This window comes from Corvus moneduloides, chromosome 1 (assembly GCF_009650955.1).
Source record: "Corvus moneduloides isolate bCorMon1 chromosome 1, bCorMon1.pri, whole genome shotgun sequence".
Classification (NCBI taxonomy): domain Eukaryota; kingdom Metazoa; phylum Chordata; class Aves; order Passeriformes; family Corvidae; genus Corvus; species Corvus moneduloides.
The window spans coordinates 2,618,466-2,639,239 of NC_045476.1; the positions used below are offsets into that span (position 1 = coordinate 2,618,466).

Here is a 20,774-nt window from a genome sequence, read left to right on the forward strand (position 1 = left end):
GAGTCGATAAGCTCAGCCCATTCCCAGATTTCCATGGAGATCTGTTAAGTGTTTCTCTTCACCAAGGAGAGGAACCTTTTATAGATCCCGAGGAAACAGCAAGACCTCAAATCACTTGGAAATTTCAAAATATTTGTTCCTCCAATGACTGTTATGTAAACCCAGAGTCTTGCTGAGGAATCATTCCCCTATGTAGGTCAGGAAAAGGAAAAGCAACGTTGTGTCTGAGTCTTGCAAGGGACAAACGTGGATACTGAAAGTGTATTTTTAATGTTCCTGCCTGTTTCCTTCGAGCAGCACCACAGATTTTTCCAGATGTAGAGCAAACAGCATTTGCAGATATGTACAAAAGTTTATTTTACAAACAGCAACTACTTTGGAATAACAAAATTGCAAAAACATAGAGCAGCGTTAGAAAACCAGCTCAGGGGGACATTTTCTATCTGAAGCACAATTTAACAGAATTCACTAAGTAAAAATACTCCCAACCCTTCCCTCAACCCCTTCCCAACCATTCTCTATGTGATGGAATTTCTTTATAAACCTTTGACTAAAGATATGAAAGACTTTAGTGACAGTGCAGTAATTTTTGATAACTACAGTTATTTGACCATCTTTCTATTACCTTTTCCTGGCCTTAAAGAGTCAAACCACATCTGAAACCACAATAAAAATCTGATTCTGGAGCAATATTTTCACTAATAGGTATAGAATATAATGGCTATAATTGTAGATTTTGTTACACCATGAACTCTCTAGTTCTATTTTCTTAGTAAGGGAAAAACAAGTTACAACTGTACTGAAAATGATGAAACTACAACAAGTACCACTGAAATATTCGTTCAGGACTCTGAGATGGCTGCTGCTGTTAGAAATATGTCTGTAAGTGTCTCCTGACTTGGGTATTAAATGTATTTAATCCTAAAAAGCATAAGAAGTTTACAAAAGGGCAGGAAGGTTGCGTGCACACACTTTGTCACTAAACTCTAAGTGTAGGAAAGGGGTAAGAGGAGAGTTTTGGGTACTGCTAGAAAAGTGGAAAAACTCCACGGCCAATTCAGTTTCAGGAACGTGCTGTGGGTGGACAGAAATGGAGGAATCATCACCATCTCCCTTTGAACTTGCTTTCCATGTTTCACAAGTGTACCAAAAAATCATCTAACTTGGGAGAGCTTAATTCAATCAAAGAGAGAACGAATTGATGCCTAAGCAAGAAATTACCACTTTTAAATTTCAAAGCTACTGGATCCTGATGAGATTAAGAAAAATAATTTCCAACATTTGAAAATGAGAAAACGAAAGCATCTCCAGATATTACAGAAAATCAGTAATGGAAACTGTTATGGTACAACAGTGCTCGTTAGCTCTAATCAAACCTCATTTGTTTTGTCTCTACAGACCCCAAGTTTCAGGTTATATTATGCCATTAAAAATTCTGGTCCTCAGTACCCAACTTTCTAAACCCCCCCAAAAAAACTTTACAAATTATTTTAAATCAACTCAATCAGAATATCGCAAGAATTACTCAATGGTCTTCAGCTTGAATCTATTTATTTTTTTGCAAACCATTTACCTGTAACATAAGAGTCGTTTTTGGTATTAAACTTTACTTGGAAAGTATTGTCCATGCTTTTCAGGAGGCATCCCAGTATTTCTGCAGTCCTACTTTAACAAGACATAGTTCAGTATCTGCAGTATCAGTATCTGGTATTCCCTATGGTGAGTGGGGTACAGCTACAGACGTTTTATAAAGGAACCTTTCTGGCTGGTTTTCTCAAAAACTTACCATCATGTCAGCTTTTAAAGAGTGCTTTGGATAAACTCATAACACACGCATGGTTTACAACGTTCCAAATGTGCTGGAGGATGCCAAGCACTGAAATAGGAACTGAAATCAAAGTCAGGAAGTGTTCAGAAACACTTCTTTAGTCTCTGAAGGACATTGCTGTTTATCACAAAATTCATCTTCTAAACATAAAAAGTTTAGACAAGTTGGATATTCAGCTCCAAACTCATTCATCACACTTTTGCTCACTGCTTGTCAGTTTGACAATTCCCACTGTGCATCATCTCACCTTTTCCAGCAGAATTCTGGAACATCACAGTTCAGGAGGGATTAAGACAGAGTGGCAGGCTTTGTTTTCCTCGCCTATATCCTGTATAGAATGCAATAATCAACAATCAAGACAGCATGGAAACAGCTTCCAGCAGTAAAAAAGCATTTTCATCAACTAGAAATGGCAGCCTTTATAAGAAATTGACTTCACAGTTTAATAGTTGCTAACATATCTTTTCTAAGGTGTTTATAAACAGACTTGAAGACAGTCCTGACTGCTGCACCCAAAAAGTGGTGCCAGCAATTCACCTAAGTGTTATTCATGGCTTGGAAAAGCTGATTCAAGGAAATCCAACTGGGTTTTTTTTATTATTATTCTGTAAAAGTTGCATTTGTCATAAAAAAAATAAAAAATAATATCAGCTGTTGAGCTCAGTCCTTCTCTCTGTAGGCAAGAGAGTTGAGTTCACTGTTAAACGGGAAAGTTTCAGCGAAATCAGCAAACAACCTTCACTTGTGACACTGTCAGAACAGTTTTTTTGAATATAACACTGAAAAAATTCTGGAATACAGTTTCCATCCTCAAAGGAACATTCTCAGCTGTATCTGCTGCTCTCACTGGGGCTCCTGTTGTTGGAGTAGCTGCGATCGCTGTCGCTGTCGGAGCCGTAGGACCTGCAGGATAAAAAAAGATTTAAATGCCTCAAAGATGCAGTTTGAGCCTCAAACTTAAAAACTGCACCACGTAAAGAAATTGGCAAGACAGATACAGATAAGAAAACATACGGGGTGATATTTCTTACAACTAATGTAGTTATTAAAGGATACTCAAAATTGAAATAACCATTAACTTCACATGACGAAAACTGCATAACTCAACTCGAACTGTTGGTAACTTCTTGCTTTCTCTGCTACAGCTAAAAACCATCCAAAATTAATGTTTTTATAAATGCTAACTGCGCTGACTGAGAAGTGTATTCTAACAAGTGTAATTTTATACTGCAAGCATTTCTCAACTAAGATAATTTCACAAATCCTTGAGCTATGTATTTTATTTTCTTGTTTGAAGGACCGTCTTAAAAATTAGGCCCCATAACCACAACAGAGGTGTGTTTGTGTGTCTGCAGTGTGGAAATTGTATTTAAAGTGTTTTGGCTCCTCCAGATGAATTCCAAGCTCAGCACCTGGCCAAATGTCAACACAGAGCCCAGATGGTTTCAGACAAGCCACAGGACACGTTCAAATTACACAGAATAAGCTTTGAGAGATTTTCCAGCCTCCCGCCTGTAAGGGAAGCTTTGTAAGTGAAAGGTGAGCGTTTCCTAATCCCACGCTGTTTCTCTGAAGCTTCCCAACATAATAAAGCAATGGTTTTTTGAGTTTATTTCCACATTCTTCATTAATTTCATTAATTTTCCCTCGAACACAAGATGAAAGCTGTTTTGTGCAATTGGGTGAGAGTGAAGTCCATTAAGAGTTGGTATAAAGCTGTGAAAAAATTCTTATGAGGAGAGGATGAAAATGTACAGTAGTTTTAGAGACCTGTGTGATTTATGACTAATAGGGGGCATATTAAAAGGTATAAAACAAATCATCAGTGATATTAAATGTATCTCCAACTCTCCATATCTCTGATCTCTGTGACATGTGCTCACTTACACTTATATAAATCCCCTGGACTGAGGAGAATAAAATTTATTCTGAACTCAACAGATTTGCAGGTAAAAATATTCATTCAAAATACATTCTAGGAAGTTAAAAATGAAATCTGGATTGCAGCAAAACTTTTAATTTCCCTTCCAGATTGTTTTAAATCCACTTCTGCAGCGTAACCAAAAAGAATTTACCAGCCAGTGGAATTCCCTGCATACCAGGCAGCTTTTAATCCGTAACAGAGCACTTGATTTAAATCTTAAGAGCTATGTGGGTTTTATGAAACACTTGATATTATTAAAAAACCCCAAATCATAGGTTGGGCAAAGACCTTTGAGATCACCAAGTCCAATGGTTAACGCAGCCCCACTGTCCTCACTATTAAACCATGTCCTCAATGCCATTTCCACAAGTTTTTAACACTTCAATGGATGGGGACTTCACCATTTCCCTGGGAAAATGTGCTAATTTTGAATGCATGCATACAATGAACTGGAAATCAACCTTTCCTTATCCTGGTTGCTTCCCCATCCTCATATTTAGAATGTCAGAACTTCCAACTTCCTCGCTCACACACACGCTCTGATTTTAATTAGAATTTGGTTTAAATTTTTACTTTTGCCACGTGTAGTTCTTAATTCTTATGGGGAAAAACCAGCACACTGGCCTTGTTAAACATCCTCTGCTTGTGTTCAGCAAACCCTTGTGCACCAAAGCGGGGTCAGACCCACCTGGATCTCCGGTCGTAACTCCGAGATCTCCGGTAGCTGTCGCTCCTCTTGCTCCTGCTCCGACTCCTGCTGTAGTAACTGTCATAGCTGTAGGACCTGCTTTAAAGGGGGGGGAAAAAGTAATTGTGAATTCAGAGTTTCTGGTCTCAAATGCTATTTTAAATGCTGGTTTAAAGGATATTTATAGAAGAGAGATGAGGGGCTGTACAGAAATTACTCTCAAGGATGTGGCGAACACTTTATAAAGGTTTCAACACAACAACCACCTTCAAAATAACAGTAAAAATCTCAGATTTTATTAAAGACAAAGAAAGACATACTAAGCATCTATAAAGTTTTGTGCTTTTTCTCTTTTTCGCAGATGCAGTAAAATTCTTGTTTGCTGCTACTTCTGAAAACAAGCAAAGCAATTCCATTTATAACTCAATTTTATTTAAAAAAACACGAGCAAATGTGCTCACTACTACTTACAGCATTACCTGTAACTGTAATGCCAGGATGGTTTGGTTATTTTCAGCTTTTCGAAGTGTCTTGTGTTGATTTTTGCTTTGATTCAAGTTGCCATCAGGATATTAATATAATAATAATTATATTATAATAATGATATTATAATAACAGATCTCTGGAAGTGCCCAAGGCAAGGCTGGACAGGGCTTGGAGCAACCTGGTCTAGGGAAAGGTGTCCCTGCCCATGGCAGGCGGTTGGAACTGGATCATCTTTAAGGTCCTTTCTAACCCAAACCATTCTGGGATTCTGTGAGATAAAAGTAATCTTAAAAAGTACTTTTATAAATAAATATTTATATATGCATTTGTATGATAGCATATGCAATAAAATATATAGTCTGCACGACATATAACAGCATCATATACAATAATTCTGTATTAAACTCTATTTTAAAGAGAGATAAACAGAAGTACACTAATACTAAGATGATTTGATGGGTAGCACATTTCTTGCAGAGGTTGTAAAAAAGGACAATCCATACCTGGATCGACTGTGGTGACCATAGGAACTGCTCCTGGATCGACTCCTGCTATAGCTCCGACTGACAGAAACAAAAGCACAGAGGGGTTTTTAGTCAACAAAAGCCAAAAGTGCTAAAGAGAGCAGGGGGAGAGGGGGAGCAAGAGGAGGAGAACACGTTTGGCACCATCTGCAGCTGGATGAACTCACCTACGACTCTTGTAACTGTGGTAGGAACTACTCCGGCTTCTGGAGCGATCTCTGCTGTACCAGCCCCGGCTTCGGCTCCTGGAGTAGCTCCTGGATCTGCAACCAAGGAACACCAAGAGAGAACATAACTGAGGAGAAGAACAGCAGAAAATGAGAACCAAAAGAAGCTATGGATCTTTAGCTTTCTAGCTAAATATTTATTCCGTACTTGCTAAATGATAGAGCCACTAAGTTGATCCAAGGGCTGGAGCCCCTCTGCTCTGGAGCCAGGCTGGGAGAGCTGAGGGTGTCCAGCCAGGAGACATCAGAGCCCCTTCCAGGGCCTGAAGGGGCTCCAGGAAAGCTGGAGAGGGACTTGGGACAAGGGCCTGGAGTGACAGGTCAAAGAGGAATACCTTCACACTGACACAGATTGAGATGAGATATTGGGAAGAAATTCTCCCCTGTGAGGGTGGGGAGGCCCTGGCACAGATTCCCAGAAAAGCTGTGGCTGCCCCTGGATCCCTGGGAGTGCCCAGGTTGGACAGGGCTTGGAGGATAGTGGGAGGTGTCCCTGCCCATGGCAGGGGTTGGAACTGGATGATCTTTAAGGCCCCTTCCAACCCAAACTGCTCTGTGGCTCTAGGACACAGGACTGTTCAAAACAAAAAACACAGCCTTAAAGAGAAAAACATTCCTTGAAATATGAGAACTTTCATGTTCTGGAAACTTTCACATTTCGGGACTGGCTGTGGGAGCAGCACAAACTTCTCACCTATATGAATATGTAGAACTTCGGGATCGACTTCTTGAGTGACTGTAGGATATGGACCTTGTTCTGTGTCTGGATTTAGACTCAGATTTACTTCGTGACCTGCTGAGACTCCTGGAAGCGCTGTTGTCATCTCTGCTTGGAGATTCCTCCTCACTGGAACTTTCCTGGTTCCTTGGCCGCCGATTTAGCCGGGCTGTTTTCCTCACTTCATCAAAAAGGGACCCAGGCCTTACTTTATTCTTTGCTTTTATTTCAATTCTTAAACCTGCTGGTTTAGGCTCTGGTGCTGATGCTACACTTTTAATCTCTGCGGTCATACTAATTGTTGCTGGTTGTAAGTTACCAACACCTTGCAAAGGCTTCCATTTATTGTCTATCATATTGCTTTGTGTATTTTCAGTAATTTCACTTTTTAAACTACAGTCTTTAGCACCAGACACAGGGACAGAGTTATCTTCTTGCCTTCCCGTTTCTTTTTCTTCTTTAATATTAATAAAGTCTCTAATGTTGTTTCCCAGTTTGACAGGATCTTTCTCAGGGGTCTCAACCTGTAACTCCTTTTTTATACCAGCACTTAAAGGTTTAGCAGTGAGAATGACAGGAGACAAAACGTCCACATCCACCTTCCCTGGCGAGTTACGATCCGGAGTACAAATCTCCATGTTGTCATCTGTCTGAATAACATCTTCCAGCCCATTCTGATTATTTTCTTCAGCTTGTTTAATCTCACTCTTGCAGGCAGCCACGTTTATTCCTGAGTTTAAAATACCAGCTGAAGTGCTCGTTTCAATGGGCTCTTTATTAAGGTTGCTGCGATCTGGCGAGGCCCCACACGTGGTGTTTTTATCTAAAAGGTTTTCATTCACACATGACTTTTCACCATTTCCCATTTTATCTGCGACTATTTCATCCTTTTCATAAACTTGTTTTTTATCCTTTATGTCCCTGCTAAGCTGCTTTTCTTTTTTATCATCCTTGGTAACCGGCTTTTCACTTATCTCATCGTCCTCTTCTTCCCCGAACTCAAGCGGGGGCTGCCAATGAAACATTTCTTTTCTTTTCTGGACTTTGTGTTTTTTCTCCTTTTTGCCTTTCGATTTTTCTTTGGCTTTTTTGGAATGTGATTTTTTAGGGGTCTTTTTCAAGCCATGTTTGTGTTTTTTTGACTTGCCTCGAGTGTCTGCTGAGCTGGAACAAGAACTCTCGGATTCAGAAGACGACAACTGTTTGCTTGTCTTCCACGCACAGTCAGAACCCAAAAAGCCCTCTGAGGAATTGGATTGTTTTTTTATCCTTTTGGTAACACTAAGCTCTGTGTCAGATCCTGAGGTGGCCTCTCCTTCTTCTTTACCAGAGGAGGGTCTGGAATCCCCCCTATTATGCCTTGCCTCTCCTCTTTCGGAATTTGACTCTGAGTCCCATTTGCTACCTGAGTAGGATTTGCGTTTTGTTTTTGCACCACCTCTGGGTTGCTCCGAGCATTTCTCCTTGGCTGCTTTCTTTTTAGAGTGATCAGAAACCCGCTCACCCTTGGCTTTCTCCTCCCCTCTCTCAGAACTTAAGCTATTTTTATCTTGTTTCTCAGCATCCCCTTCTAATGGAAAACGGCCTTCTTTTTCTTGGGCCGCTTTGGCTTTGGCAGAGCGTTCGCTGTCGGAGGAGAAGTCTGAGGATGACAAACTGTCACTCTCCTTCAATCCTTGGGAAGACTCGTCGTAGTCCTTTGGATGCTTGTAAGGCAAAGTGCTTTCAGAGCTCGTTTCCTGCCTCAGTTTGAGGCCCCGAGCTTTGGGATCGCTGGCTGTGGATTTCCTTTTGTTCCTATGCCTGTCCTCATCGCTGAGGGAATAGTCGGACGTGGACTCGCTGTACCCTGACCTGTCACTGCGGTATTTACTCGGGGACGGTGACCTGCCAGAAGAAGGAGATTTTGTCCTAGAGCTCGATGGACTTCTAGACCTTGTGTAAGATCTTGAGTATGACCGGCTCCGGGAGGACCTGCTCCTTGATCTCGGCCAGCTCTCCGAGCTCCTGTCACTGCGGCCTTTGGAATAACCGCTCCGATCGCTCTCAGAGCTCCTCTCCTGCTTGCGATAGGAAGAAGAAGTGTTGGCCTCCTTGACGACCACTAAACTGTAATTAGTTTGGGTGGGAATTAAGTGTGTTGTTTTAGCTTTCATCTCCTGAATTCGCTCATATGATGGCTTCCAAGGTTTCTGCCCAGGTTTCCACCTCGAAGGTGGGGGACTGTCACTTAAGGGTATCACAGGGAGGTTTTCTGGGACAACTGGTGGCACAATAACTTTGTCACTGGGCAGTATCACTGCTCGGACAGGCTCAGCAGTCTTGGTCAACTTAGTGTCATTTAACCGTGCTGAAACAGTTCGTGGAGAATTGGGAACAGTTTTTTGCTGCCTGGGATTAGAACTTGACCGTGATCTACTTCGAGAACGCAATGATTTAGAGGCTGATCTTGATCTAGAACTTCTTCTGGAGTAAGATCTTGATTTAGATCTTGACCTGGATCTGGACCTGTAGTACGAGCGAGACCCTCTGCTTGATAAAGACGACGAGCTCTGGTCTTCCTTATCAGATTTAGACCAGTCTCTCCTGGATGAACGTCTGGAAGACAATGAGGAAGAACGGGATTTCCTCTCACGATCACAAGATGATTTTGTCCTCCTGTGGAAGGAATGAGAGGATTCTACATCTGAAGAGGCGGACGTTTTCTTTTTCTTCGTTTGCTTGTGCTTTTTGAAATGCTTCTGCTTTTTAGATTTCTTTTTATGCTTCACCTTCTTCTTCTCTTTCCTGTGCTTCTTGTGATGACTGGAGTATCTCACAGTGCTCAGATCAGCATAACCGTTATGTGACCAAGACCTGGATCTCCGGGATGCACTTCTCTCATCCCATCTGCTTGTACAGGGATCACTCAACCTGGAAAACAAACAAATAAACCCCAGACTAAGTGCAAATTCTTTAAAAAACTTCAGATAAATTAAGTCTTTTTAAACTTAACTTTAAATAAGTTTAAATAAACCCTAGCACACACACACTTTGTACCATCTAATTGTGTTTCGACTGAGTTTTTACACTGAGTTTAAGATACAGAATTACATCACTATCAAGAGCTATGTCTCTCTAAGAAGTAAATGAGCCAACACCAGCAAATTTTGCATATTGTAGAACCCATGTACAGAGCTTTAAGTTCTAATTGCCTTAATCTGCAGGACTTTGATCTCTACAACTACAGGATCCTTAAACCGCATTTAAATACAAGTTTTTGAATATATATCGGTATACAAAAGAGAACCAGTGGAAACATTTGCAATTATTCACTGATGGTTAAATATAGTATTTTTCAGTTTTCCTTTTGAGATTTATCTCTCATAATTTGATAGAAGCTCGTATTTAGTATCAAGTCATCAGAAATTTTGGAGCGCTGACTTCCATCCATCACACAGTTTGCAACTGCTGAAGGTACATAAAACTAGAAACAATAAAGGGTTGGTGGATTTGACTGTTTCACTCCAAAGAAACCATGTAATCCCTTGAGGATAAGGAAATCACTGAATCCTGAAGGCTGGAAAAGGCCTTAAAGATCACCAAGTCCAACCATCAGCACCACCACCTTGTTCAGCACAAAACCACGTCCTCAACCACCACATCCACACGTTCTCTGAACACTTCCAGGGATGATGACTCCACATTTCCCTGGACAGCCTGTTCCAGTGTTTTCTGGGAAAAAAACCTTCCTAATATCCAATCAAAACTTCCCCTGGCACAACCTGAGGCCATTTCCTCTCATCCTGGTACTCTCATTGTGGTACATCTACACAATCAATCAGGGCTTGTCAAAGGCCAGGATATTTCCAACCTGTGCTAAGGCTCTTACTTGTCCCCTTTGCTCCACTTCTCCCCGCTGGGCGCTCGGTACGTGCGCAGTCTCTGCATCTCCTCCTTCCAGTGCGGAGGGGTCTCGCTGCTCTCCTCATCGTCGGACTCGGAGCAGGAGCGGGATCGCGGTGGGGTGTGATAGCGCTGGGACAGCAAACACACACAGCTGCAGGAAGTGTTTTCTTACAGAACTACTGCATCTTTTCATTCTCAGAGCATGCTGCAAAGCCTGAGAGAGGCCAGCAGCTCACCCAGTTTTTCAGAACATGAAAGGAAGAATCAAGGAAGAGGCCATGGATGCTCTTTTGGAATAACACAATTACTGCAGATAACCACCCTTGTTTTCAGCATACTGAAGCACAGATGTTTCACTTTAGTCAGACACTTCATGGTTTATAGGAGTAAAGACAAACCCCATTTCAAAAGTTACTGCTGTTCAACTCTTCAGAAATGGGAATCCAGATTAAGTCACTTTAAAGCAACTAAAAAAAGAGAAAATCAAACCAAAAAATATCACAAAAAAACCCCCAAACTCTTTCACAAAAGAGCAATGAAGCTTCACATTTTAAAAATTATGCTTAGGCAGAGCATTTAAGCAGGCAACAAGAGCTACTTGTGAAGCAGAGAAAGAAGAACTCTAGTATTGCTAACTCATTACTTTCCATTACCCGGTGGGATACACACTTAGGTAAATTCTGTGAGGAAATCAGATGCTCCTTGACTCAATAAAAGCACATCTGGATTTGACTCAATTATTTTGAGCCACTTAGAGTAAAAATGAGGGGAAAAAAGTGCTGTCCCCCAGAACAAAATCACAAAGATAAATGTATTGATTTATCCAGGTAATTACAGAAGGCTTTAAGACATACTTCTTATATAAAAAAATAAAATCAAGATAACCTGCCACTCAGAGCTTCCTTATCATCTGAGCTGAAGCAGTGACTACTTAAAAAAAAAGCTTTTACAGGAGAATGGCCTCAAAGACTGCAAGGGTGTCATGGACCTCCCTAATTCTCATATTTTATGCCCTGAAGTCTCGTGGAACCTACAAACAAGTATTTTGAAAAACATCAATGAACCTCACCTGGACAGAAACCGTACTAATAAAGATTACTAGAGATCGCAGAAAAATGTGTTTATCCAACTGCCAGCCCTAAATGACATTTTTTTTCATTCTTAATTTTGCTCAGAGGGTGCCAAAATGATGAAAAACAAGACAGAAACCCCAATACCTGGAAAAAGCCAACTCCATTCAGCTTTAAGTAATTTTTCCCCAACTCTTAGTTTACATGAGTATTTCAAAACATTCAGTTTGAAAACCTTCCTTCAGTGGATCCCACAAGTACCCAGGACAAATCCAAGCTGCCAGATGCAAAGGCAGCTGTCCCATTTCATGTCCAGGCTGGTGAATGAGGGTTGGGGCTCAAACACTCCAATACCCTGGTCCACATTACAGCCATCTAAGGTGCTAATTTTGTAGCTTAAATTAATTGTACCATGGGAATCAGTGGAAAAGTACTTCCCAAATCCAGTGGCCATTACATAAGGAAATAATGGTCAGAGGAGTCTCAGTTTAAACCATTCTCATGAAACTTTTAATTAGAATAGATGTAGATATATTCGTATCTGTATATACACTTTTTTTTGAGGACTTCCACTTGCAGAAACATTCTGGCAGCAAACCTAACCTTGGTTTGGCTTATGATTACCCAAATGCCACCTGCTAAACTGATCCAGGAAAGATTCTTGAAGTGAAGAATATGCTCAGTCATGGTAGGCTACAATTTGTAATACGCCAGAATTAAATATACAAAAAGATTTTCTTACTTTCTCCCCTTTCTACTGACTAAAAACAACAGCACAGCCGTGCAGCATTTTGGGTTCTGGATTGTGGATTATCAGAGAAAAGGAAAACTTTTGAATTTTACATCAGAAAGGGCTCCAGACACTCAGGACACAGCTTGGTGTGTTACAGTCCTGATGCTCAGAGAAAACAGCCAGAAAATCCCAGGAGTGGAGGAGAGTAAAAGCTCTTGTCACTCCCCATTACTTTAGAGATGTAAATCTGACTGAAATGGTTTCCATCTTTAAAAAGAAGTAATTTTATTCTTATATTTGAAGACTTCTCATAGCTGAGATTTAGGCATTTTTTTCCCTCAAGCAATCTTTAAGTAAAAAGACAGGAACAGGAAGGATGGAAAAAACGTGTTATAAAATCAACTACCTGTCAAGATTTCAATGCTTTCTAAACTGGAATCTACAACACGTAAATAAAGTGTCATACAAAGCCTCCAGGGAAATTCGAAGCTCAAAGTCAGGGAAGATACTCTTGATGCCATGAAGATTTTGTACCTTTTCTTTTATACCCCTGTTATACCTTTTTACAACTTCTGTATTCTTAGTGCTTTTTGCCTGCATTCTTGGACTTGTTTGTTCAGCTCGGAGACTCAACATTTTAGAGGTTTTGTAGGTAGGGATCAGTGTGCCCCAGACCCCAAGGTCCTCTCCAGAACACATTCTGTAAACCAAGATAGAACCATCCAGGGGAAGGTTCCTTGGGGAGGGGAGCTCATTCGAGCCTCTCATTGGGGAATCTTTGATAGATCTGCTAATTAGTAACACCTATAATGTTATACCACATCTTTTGGGGGTGGGGTGCATTGTGGGGTGCATTTCGGCGCATTCCACCCGGACATAGCGCACCTAAGGATCCTTAAAATAAATACCAAGGTAAAATCCCTTTTTCCCTTCTAACCATGTTTGACCTTTGATTTTAAGACCAGGAAAATGCATCACTCTGGGTGAGAGAAAATAAAGAAATAAATAAAATTGTCACATACTATTGTGCCTCTTCCTTTAATTTTTCGTCCAGATTTAGAGACTGATGGTTTCTGGTCAGTCAGAACTGGCGCAGCATCAAGAAGCTTCCTACATAAATTAATAAAGTATGAACTTACAAGGAACAAAACAATTAACTTGCAATCAGTTTAAGTTAAAAATGAGAAGTATTCGTCATCGTACTCATTCATTTCTAGACAGAATTAAGAATTCAGTGTTTCTTTCAAGAAACAAAGAGAGTTCTGCAACAAAAGGCAAATCAACATGTATTTGTTTTCAACCAAATGTGCAGCCTGATCTCTTGACACAGAAAGAAATGCTAACAATGAACTTGCAAAACACTGTCACAGGAGGTTAACTTGTGTTTGGGGCACAAATCCTGAAGACAGCATGGGCACAGCAGTTCAGGATCTCAGTTCAGGATAGTTCACAGGCTCTAAAGCTTTGCTGCTTTCCTTTCCGCTTACGTAGTATCCTCAAAAGTAGTTACTGATCTTTGGGAACATGAGTCATGTTCCAAGGAAAGACTTACAGGCGACTTTACCATTAAGGGAAATTAAAAAACCCAACACACCAAACCAACCCAACACTGATTTTAGAGGTATCTGGCACTGGAATGGATTAGCTCAGCTACAAAAGCAGGGAAATTTGACAGTGGAGGTATAAAACACATTGGAAGTATTGTGACTTGTGACTTCCTCTGTAGAAAAAGAAGAGTATTTTCTCTTGTTCTCAAATACTCTAAGTCAGGAAATTCCAGGTGACTGATTCTGAACCAAAGTTTCTTAATCAGTCTAAGAAAGATGAAAAATCACCTCTCCCAATCCCAAGTTTCCCTTGCAATCAAATATTTCCGGTGGTTCAATGATTACTTCTGAAATTACTCATTAATTTTTTTTAATTGAGTTTAACACGTGATCCTTAAAGATCAACGAAACCATCTCGAGATCTCACTGAAACCCCCTGGCACAGGTCACAAGGACTATTACAAAGGAAACTGTAAAAAGGACAATGAAATGTCCTCATGCAGAATTCTGACACTCCAGCCAGCAGCAGCAGGAAGAGAATGTTAACAGGAATATTTCATGCACAGTTTTCACCAATCAGAATAAAAAGCTCAGAGTTCCTTACGGTTCAGGCTCTACATTGACAACAGGCACATCTCTTCTGAGCAAAAATCTATTTTCAGGCACTGGGGGGATTTCTTCAGGACGTACCACGGGCTTGTCCCTCTTTGTGCTAAGGTCGACTTTGTCTGTGACATCGCTCTTGTCAGAAAGGCTGCTAAGGGAAAGAGCAAGGTGAGAAACCACAATTAGCCGGAAAAATCCCTTTTCCAACTGAATTCCAAGACAAGATGCATCAAACTTAAAGTTGGTTGACCAACCAAAATGTGTTGAACAAGCCATTTTAGGCTAAAGGAAGGATGGGCCACTGTTACTGGAGAGAAAGTTCAGTTCTTGCTTTCCAGAAAATAACTTTGCTTTTCATTTACAACTTGTTATGAAATATTTTAAAAATATAATCAAATTTATGTACAAATTCTGCAATTTGCCTTAAGTCTCACTTTTGAGCCCGGAATAGTTTCACATGATGGGATTTAGTAATTTCAACATCACTCTTGCTTCTATCTACAAAGATCTTCAATTATTTCATGGAAAACACAACAACAAGCTCAGCTTTAGGGTTTTTTGCCTGTTTGTTTACAAAATCAAGCATCAAACCCCAAACTTCAATAAAAGCATTTTCATATTTACTACTTGAGCACTTGATGCAAACAAAGCAGAATTCCCCAGATTTCACTGCAATTCTTAAATTTAAGAGACCAGTCACCGTCTTTGGCTTGAGGTTCGCTTGCACCTTGGATCCTCTTTCTTCCTCTCCTCCTTCCTTCGTTTCCTGGACTGTTTGGTTTTAGCTCTTCTTTTCCGCTTTCTCCTCCTGCTCCTTTCATTCTCAGCCTCACTCTCAGATGAGGATTCTGAAGAGCTGGATGCACTGGAGGAGGACTCGGAGGCTTCTGAGTCAGAACAGACTTTCTTCTTCTTCTCCAAAGCTTGAACAGATATTTTCAATTTACACTGTGCACGTGTGTGTGCATGTACAAGCACAAAGCACACAATTTTACAGATGTATAAATACACAAATGTGCCATTTTAGAGGAGCTCTGTGAACTTTTCCCCAATGAGTTGTATTAAAGAATCATAATAAAAATTCATCTAATTGTGTCCAGTCTAAATCCATGTTCGTATAACACAAATATTTTCTTTGTTTCTTTTACTAAGAGTGTTCTTTGCTTCTTTGTGTATTCTGTCTTTCCTGGAAAATAATTTGAAAGACAGAAGACACAGAGAAGCAAAGAACACTTTTAGTAAAAAAAGATTAGGTTCTTTTGGAAACAATGCACAGGTTGCAAACCAAAGATTAAGAACAAATTAGTTGCAGGCTCAGTTGTGTATTTTTTGTTTTTAAAATTCTGCCATTTTCTCTTTTCTGCATCCTCACACTATTACTATGCCTCCTATTGACTTTCTCTAAAGGACATAAATAACCACCTTATCCTTAAGAAAAGTCAAAAATTAAGTAGAAAATGCAAACTTATAACACTCCACTACTTCACAGAGACTGTCCAAACATGTATTTAAGATCACTTATTCTCTATGAAACTTCATGAAAAGGAAAATAGGGTTGACCACATATATTGCATATATTAACTTTGCAGAACCTTTAAATAAACCTTTGCAAAGTGCACAAAATCCAACTTTAAGAAAAGCACATTTGTGTGTCCCTCTTTCAAACACAGAAAAATAACTTTTCATTCCTTGTTGAGTTTGTCATGTCAACCTCTAACATGAACAGGGGACAAATGTTGAGGGCAGAAAACATTTTCCTCTGCCTCGCCTTCCCCTCCTACACCAAGTTTATGTTTTACAGGCTCGCAAGAATTAATTAAGATTCTACACGTTTACCACAATGATCTTTAGCTGCTGGTGTAATTTTTGTACTCTCTGAGAACAACATGAACAGCATTAATTCTGGGAATGCTGGCACTCACCATCCTTAGCTGATCTGGTAACCAGCACCCCACAGTCAATAACTCGGACGTCTGCGTAGGGCCTGCTTGCAGTATCAGTTTTGAGGTTTTCTATTTGTTCTATGACTTCAAACCCAGAAATAACCAGTCCAAAGACAACGTGGACACTGCAGAAAGAAAGTATTTACAGAGTACAAAACATCTCTGAATCGCTGTAATGATTTTCCAATTTATTTCAGATTTTCAAAGTCAGTCTGAGATACAAGCATTGAGCTCTTAATGCATTAAGTAAGATTTTTTGAAATGATTTTAAGTTTAACATTGACAACAATGCAAAGATTTTATGCAATGTGAAACAAAGATCCGCTCTGACACCACGTATTTCCCTCAAATCGAAGCAGTCTCCTCTCCTCTACAAGGGCAGGGTAAACAGATCATAATTCCTAATCCACCCTTCTATTTTTGCAGTTTTGTGCAACAGAGATCAAGAGTCCATCTATAAACATGACATGTTCTCCCCAGAGAACAAGAATTCATAGGTCTCTACAAACCCAGGATACAATTCCCCCCTGGTATTGCAGGGAGAGTTAAAATTAAGGAATCCTTGGTTTCGTTCTCTGGTACCACATTTTTCTTTCCCTCTTCCATTTGCCCATAAATTTTAGGGATAAAAAGATGCCCCAAAAGAGATGACTATTCAAATATATTAAACTTGACAATTCAAATCCCAGATTTATAGGCTGAGGACAGCAACCAGTTTTAAAGAAATAATCTCAGGATTTAAGACAATTCAAGTTTTTGTCCAGCTTTAGGAAATAAGTTGCGACTCAAAATTTTTATAGACCTGAAACTTTTGTTTTCCATCTTGCCCCATTGTATAAATCTTCACACAATTAAGGATTTGTTTCCCTGTTGTTGTCTACTTTCAATATAACCTTCAAACTTCAGCAATCATTTGAGAAATTAGAAAGGATTCTTACCCATCGAGATGAGGAGCAGGTTTTGTTGTTCTGTTGGACAAACAGCAAGATGGGAAGATGGTAAAATAAAATAAAATCAGGGATTCAGATGAAGTAAAAGAGGAGAATGACACAGAAAAAAAAAAAGAGGTGAAGGTAAGACAAAAATAGTGAAAAAATGCAGTTAAATACATGGAATTAACAAATTAAAATTACAGATTATACAAACAGGCTTTCTTAAGCTCTTACATGGTATTTGTTTGAAGTTTAGCTAAGTGTGCATACTGAAAGCTGTACCAAGTATCATTTCATGCATGCAGTAAACACTTTCCAAGTAAGTGTCTTTAAATACACATTTAATGTAACTTTATGATTTTTAATCACAGAGAAGATACAATTTGGTAATAAATAATGGGTGACCCGTGGGATTTAAATGTTTCTGAGTTTATTAGCTTCTTAGATTGTAAGGTCACTTTAAAGACAGTTTATTTTAAAAAAGAAGAGTTATGATATGTGAGAGATTCTCTGCTTCCCCTCACCTCCCACCACTTCTCACTCCCCCTTTACCTGCTTGGCCTCCTGACTCAGAATACAAAGCAATAGTTCTGTCTTAAGTCATCAAACACTTCAGCTCAAAAAACTCACAGGCTTCTCAAAATCAACAGCAGACATTCTGTGCCACCTACACTTCACTGATAAATGCAGATTTCCTCCCTATTTTTCAGCTTCTCACATTGAGCCTGAATGGAAAATGCAACTGCATTTTGTACAAATCTTTTGGATTCTAATGCTAGGAATCCTTTTCCAAAACCCAAGCAAAGTTACTTCTCCAAGTGAGCCTGAATTCCTGCTGCACAGGGGATCCTGCTATGCAGAAATATTGAGTAAAGAACATCAGAACCTGCTCATGTATTTGGGGAGAAATAAAATAGAAATCACTTTTGAAGTTACTTTAATATAGGAAAGTATTCTTCCTCTCTCTCCTCCCAAGCACTATTTTGCCTTTAAAGCCTTCTTCCAATGAACTCCCCTCTCTCAAAATAAATAATCACAGGTGATTTTTCAAAATTTACAGTAACACGGATTTGGTATGAAGAAGTCATTTTTTCACTGCGAGAATAAAATATTACTTCTTAAACACTTCTCTCCCTCGAGTTTTGAACTATTAGCTCACAAAACACTGCAGTGCTGGAACACATCCCAAAAGGTGGAACTGTGAATCAGGAGTGTTTACACTCTTGATTTTTTCTTTTTTCCCAAATGTCAACCAGACCATCCACTTCTGTAATACTAAGTAATACAGAAAACTTCTTTGCGTTAACACAGGGGAATAAATGCTATTAATACAACATTAAATTTCTCAATAGCAGTGGGTGTTCTTTGATTTTCCCTTGCTAACACAGCATATTGCTACAAAGAGAAAAACCCTTACAGCTTCTGAAGTTCTTGAAGCAAGAGTTAACTGCATTAACAACCTGCTGTTAAGTAAACAGTTTAAGTGGGTTTAATTATAAAGCTGATTTAAAGGGGTGAATAAAACAGAAGTGGGTTACTTCAATGAAACCAACAGTATTGAAGACTTAGTGTTTAGAATTAGCTGGAAACAGCAATAGGCTCAAACCCAGGCTGGGGAGGCTGCAGGTGCTCCTGCCATACTGCAGCAGCATTTGAGACCAATTAAGCAAATTACCTAAGCAGGAACTGCTTTTGGACTGGTCCTTACTGAGCAGAGAAAGGGAGGGTTGGTGCATTAAAACCCATGCAGAGGCTTCCCCACTCCCCTGGCAATTTGAGAGATAAATGGACAGGGTTTCTCTCCTTGTTCACCCAGTGAGAACACGAGGAGGAGCTTCATCCCAAAGGAAAACCTTTCCGATGCACGACAAGGAGCTGGGTGACTGAACAATCTCCTCTGGGAATCAGAAACCCAAATCCTTGTTGTGCTTTTGAAAGTTTTCTCACCTCACTGCAAGGGCTGTGACCCAACATTTAATCTGCAAAGGTGCACTTTAAAAGAGCATTTCAAGCTTTCCTGCATCAATCCTTGAATATTTGCTTTGGCTTCAGAACTTAACCACAAGCAAACCTACCTCCTGTCTTGGCACTATGGAAACCTAGAGTCATGATGAGTTCATCCGCCAAAGTAATATTTTATTAGAATGTTTCTATACAGAGCTCTTGTAATTTAAACCATTCCAAATCTACCTTATAATAGATACTGTTATGCAAGTTATTTACAGAAGGACAAATTCCTTTCTTCATTCAAGTTTAAAGTGGTTTAAGATCCTGCTGAAGAGAAAAATCATCTTTTTGATAAAAGCACTTTCTCACCCACCCCACCCCAAAGAACCTCAGGCCTAACAAAGGGTTCAATGCACATAACAATATGATCAGAAAAACAAGAAAGATAAAAACAGAAAGAAAAGGAAAGGACACAGCCTTAGAGGAATGAGACATTACCTTTGGAGCGCACGATGTAACACTGTTTCTGTAAATTTTACACAAAAATGGCAGAAATAAATTGTAATACATTTTCAGACAAAACTGAGTCTATGTTTTATTAAATACAAGTTTAAAATTAATATTAATCAAGTTGTATGCAGAACAAGGATGCCTAAAAGAGGGCTCTAAATTTTCTTTAGAATACAAGGTACTTTGAAAACTAAAGTTCTCCTTAAAAACAAAAAAGAAAACTCCAGACAAAACCTGCTTGCAAAACTACTGCAAAAACAAACAGTTAGAAAGAGAACGCCCCCACTCCCCGCTAAGTCTCAATCCAGCAAAAAATGCCCAACTTTAAGCAGATGAATAACCAATTTCTGTGGTTTATTCACATGCTTGCAGGGGTTCAAAGGCTCTGCTGAATCCACTCCTAAGTAGACACTTCCCAGGCTGGCACACAAACATTTGGATTCACAAAGGAAATGTGTACAGCCAGGAAATCCACAACTTCAGACATTTCCTAATTAGCTGACATCTTCCTCCTACAATGAAGCTTTTCTACAACTAAGAAAAATCAGTGTTTTCTCTAAAATATGTGCATTGATTGCTTCTGTTCAGAATTTTAGAACAAAAACCTGCAGGTGCAAAAAAGCCCAAACACCTGCAGCAGCTGATACTGGATCTGTCTTCTGGTGTAATTCTGAGCAGCAGCAATGTTTTAAAACTGTATTATCAGTTGAGCTTATCCACAGCACCCCCCCAAACTATTAGTGATTAATTATCTCTGCATAGCCAAGCACTGAAATGATCTTTTTGTTTCTGATTACACAGAAAAGTGTCCTGGGAATGTTTTCACTCTTCCATAAACTTTTGATCAAGCCAATGGGACCTGCTTGTGTGAGAAGTGCACGTGTGCCAATAATGCTCAAAGATAATGCAACATCAGCCCCTTCCATCTGACATTTTTGCATTGTTGTATTAGTCAACTGTTCAATAATTAGCTCAAAGGTATTTCTATCACAGTAAAAAAAGGAAATTATTAACTGTTGATTAGAAAAATACCTCGTTTGGGACACCAAAAAGATATTAACTACTTTTAATGAGCTGGTAACACTGAGAAATAATTTGTAAAATGAAAACAAGAGCCCTCATAAATGATTTTATCCTTCATTGAGCAGATCAAAGCGGTTCCTTTGTTTCAATTTATGAACTGGGCATGGCATCACACATTAA

The 20,774-nt window shown here is 39.5% G+C and overlaps 1 protein-coding gene across 13 annotated transcripts in view; it reads right to left on the bottom strand.

The window, feature by feature from the left end:
* Nucleotides 1-332: 332 nt before the first annotated feature.
* Nucleotides 333-20,774, bottom strand: part of NKTR (natural killer cell triggering receptor) — a 38,436-nt gene continuing 17,994 nt past the window's right edge. For 3 of the 13 annotated variants that reach the window (XM_032092390.1, XM_032092320.1, XM_032092987.1), the window contains 11 exons: nt 17,121-17,150; nt 16,162-16,307; nt 14,940-15,162; nt 14,238-14,390; nt 13,109-13,196; nt 10,267-10,412; nt 6,372-9,308; nt 5,618-5,713; nt 5,430-5,489; nt 4,441-4,539; nt 333-2,731 (listed from right to left, as the gene is read on the bottom strand). In XM_032092390.1, coding sequence (XP_031948281.1) covers nt 2,653-2,731; nt 4,441-4,539; nt 5,430-5,489; nt 5,618-5,713; nt 6,372-9,308; nt 10,267-10,412; nt 13,109-13,196; nt 14,238-14,390; nt 14,940-15,162; nt 16,162-16,307; nt 17,121-17,150 — 4,057 coding nt within the window. In that variant the 3' untranslated portion in view covers nt 333-2,652. Of the gene's footprint in view, nt 2,732-4,440; nt 4,540-5,429; nt 5,490-5,617; nt 5,714-6,371; nt 9,309-10,266; nt 10,413-13,108; nt 13,197-14,237; nt 14,391-14,939; nt 15,163-16,161; nt 16,308-17,120; nt 19,588-20,774 lie in introns of those variants that run through there. The other 10 variants (XM_032093054.1, XM_032092816.1, XM_032092721.1 and 7 more) reach the window with 10 other exon arrangements.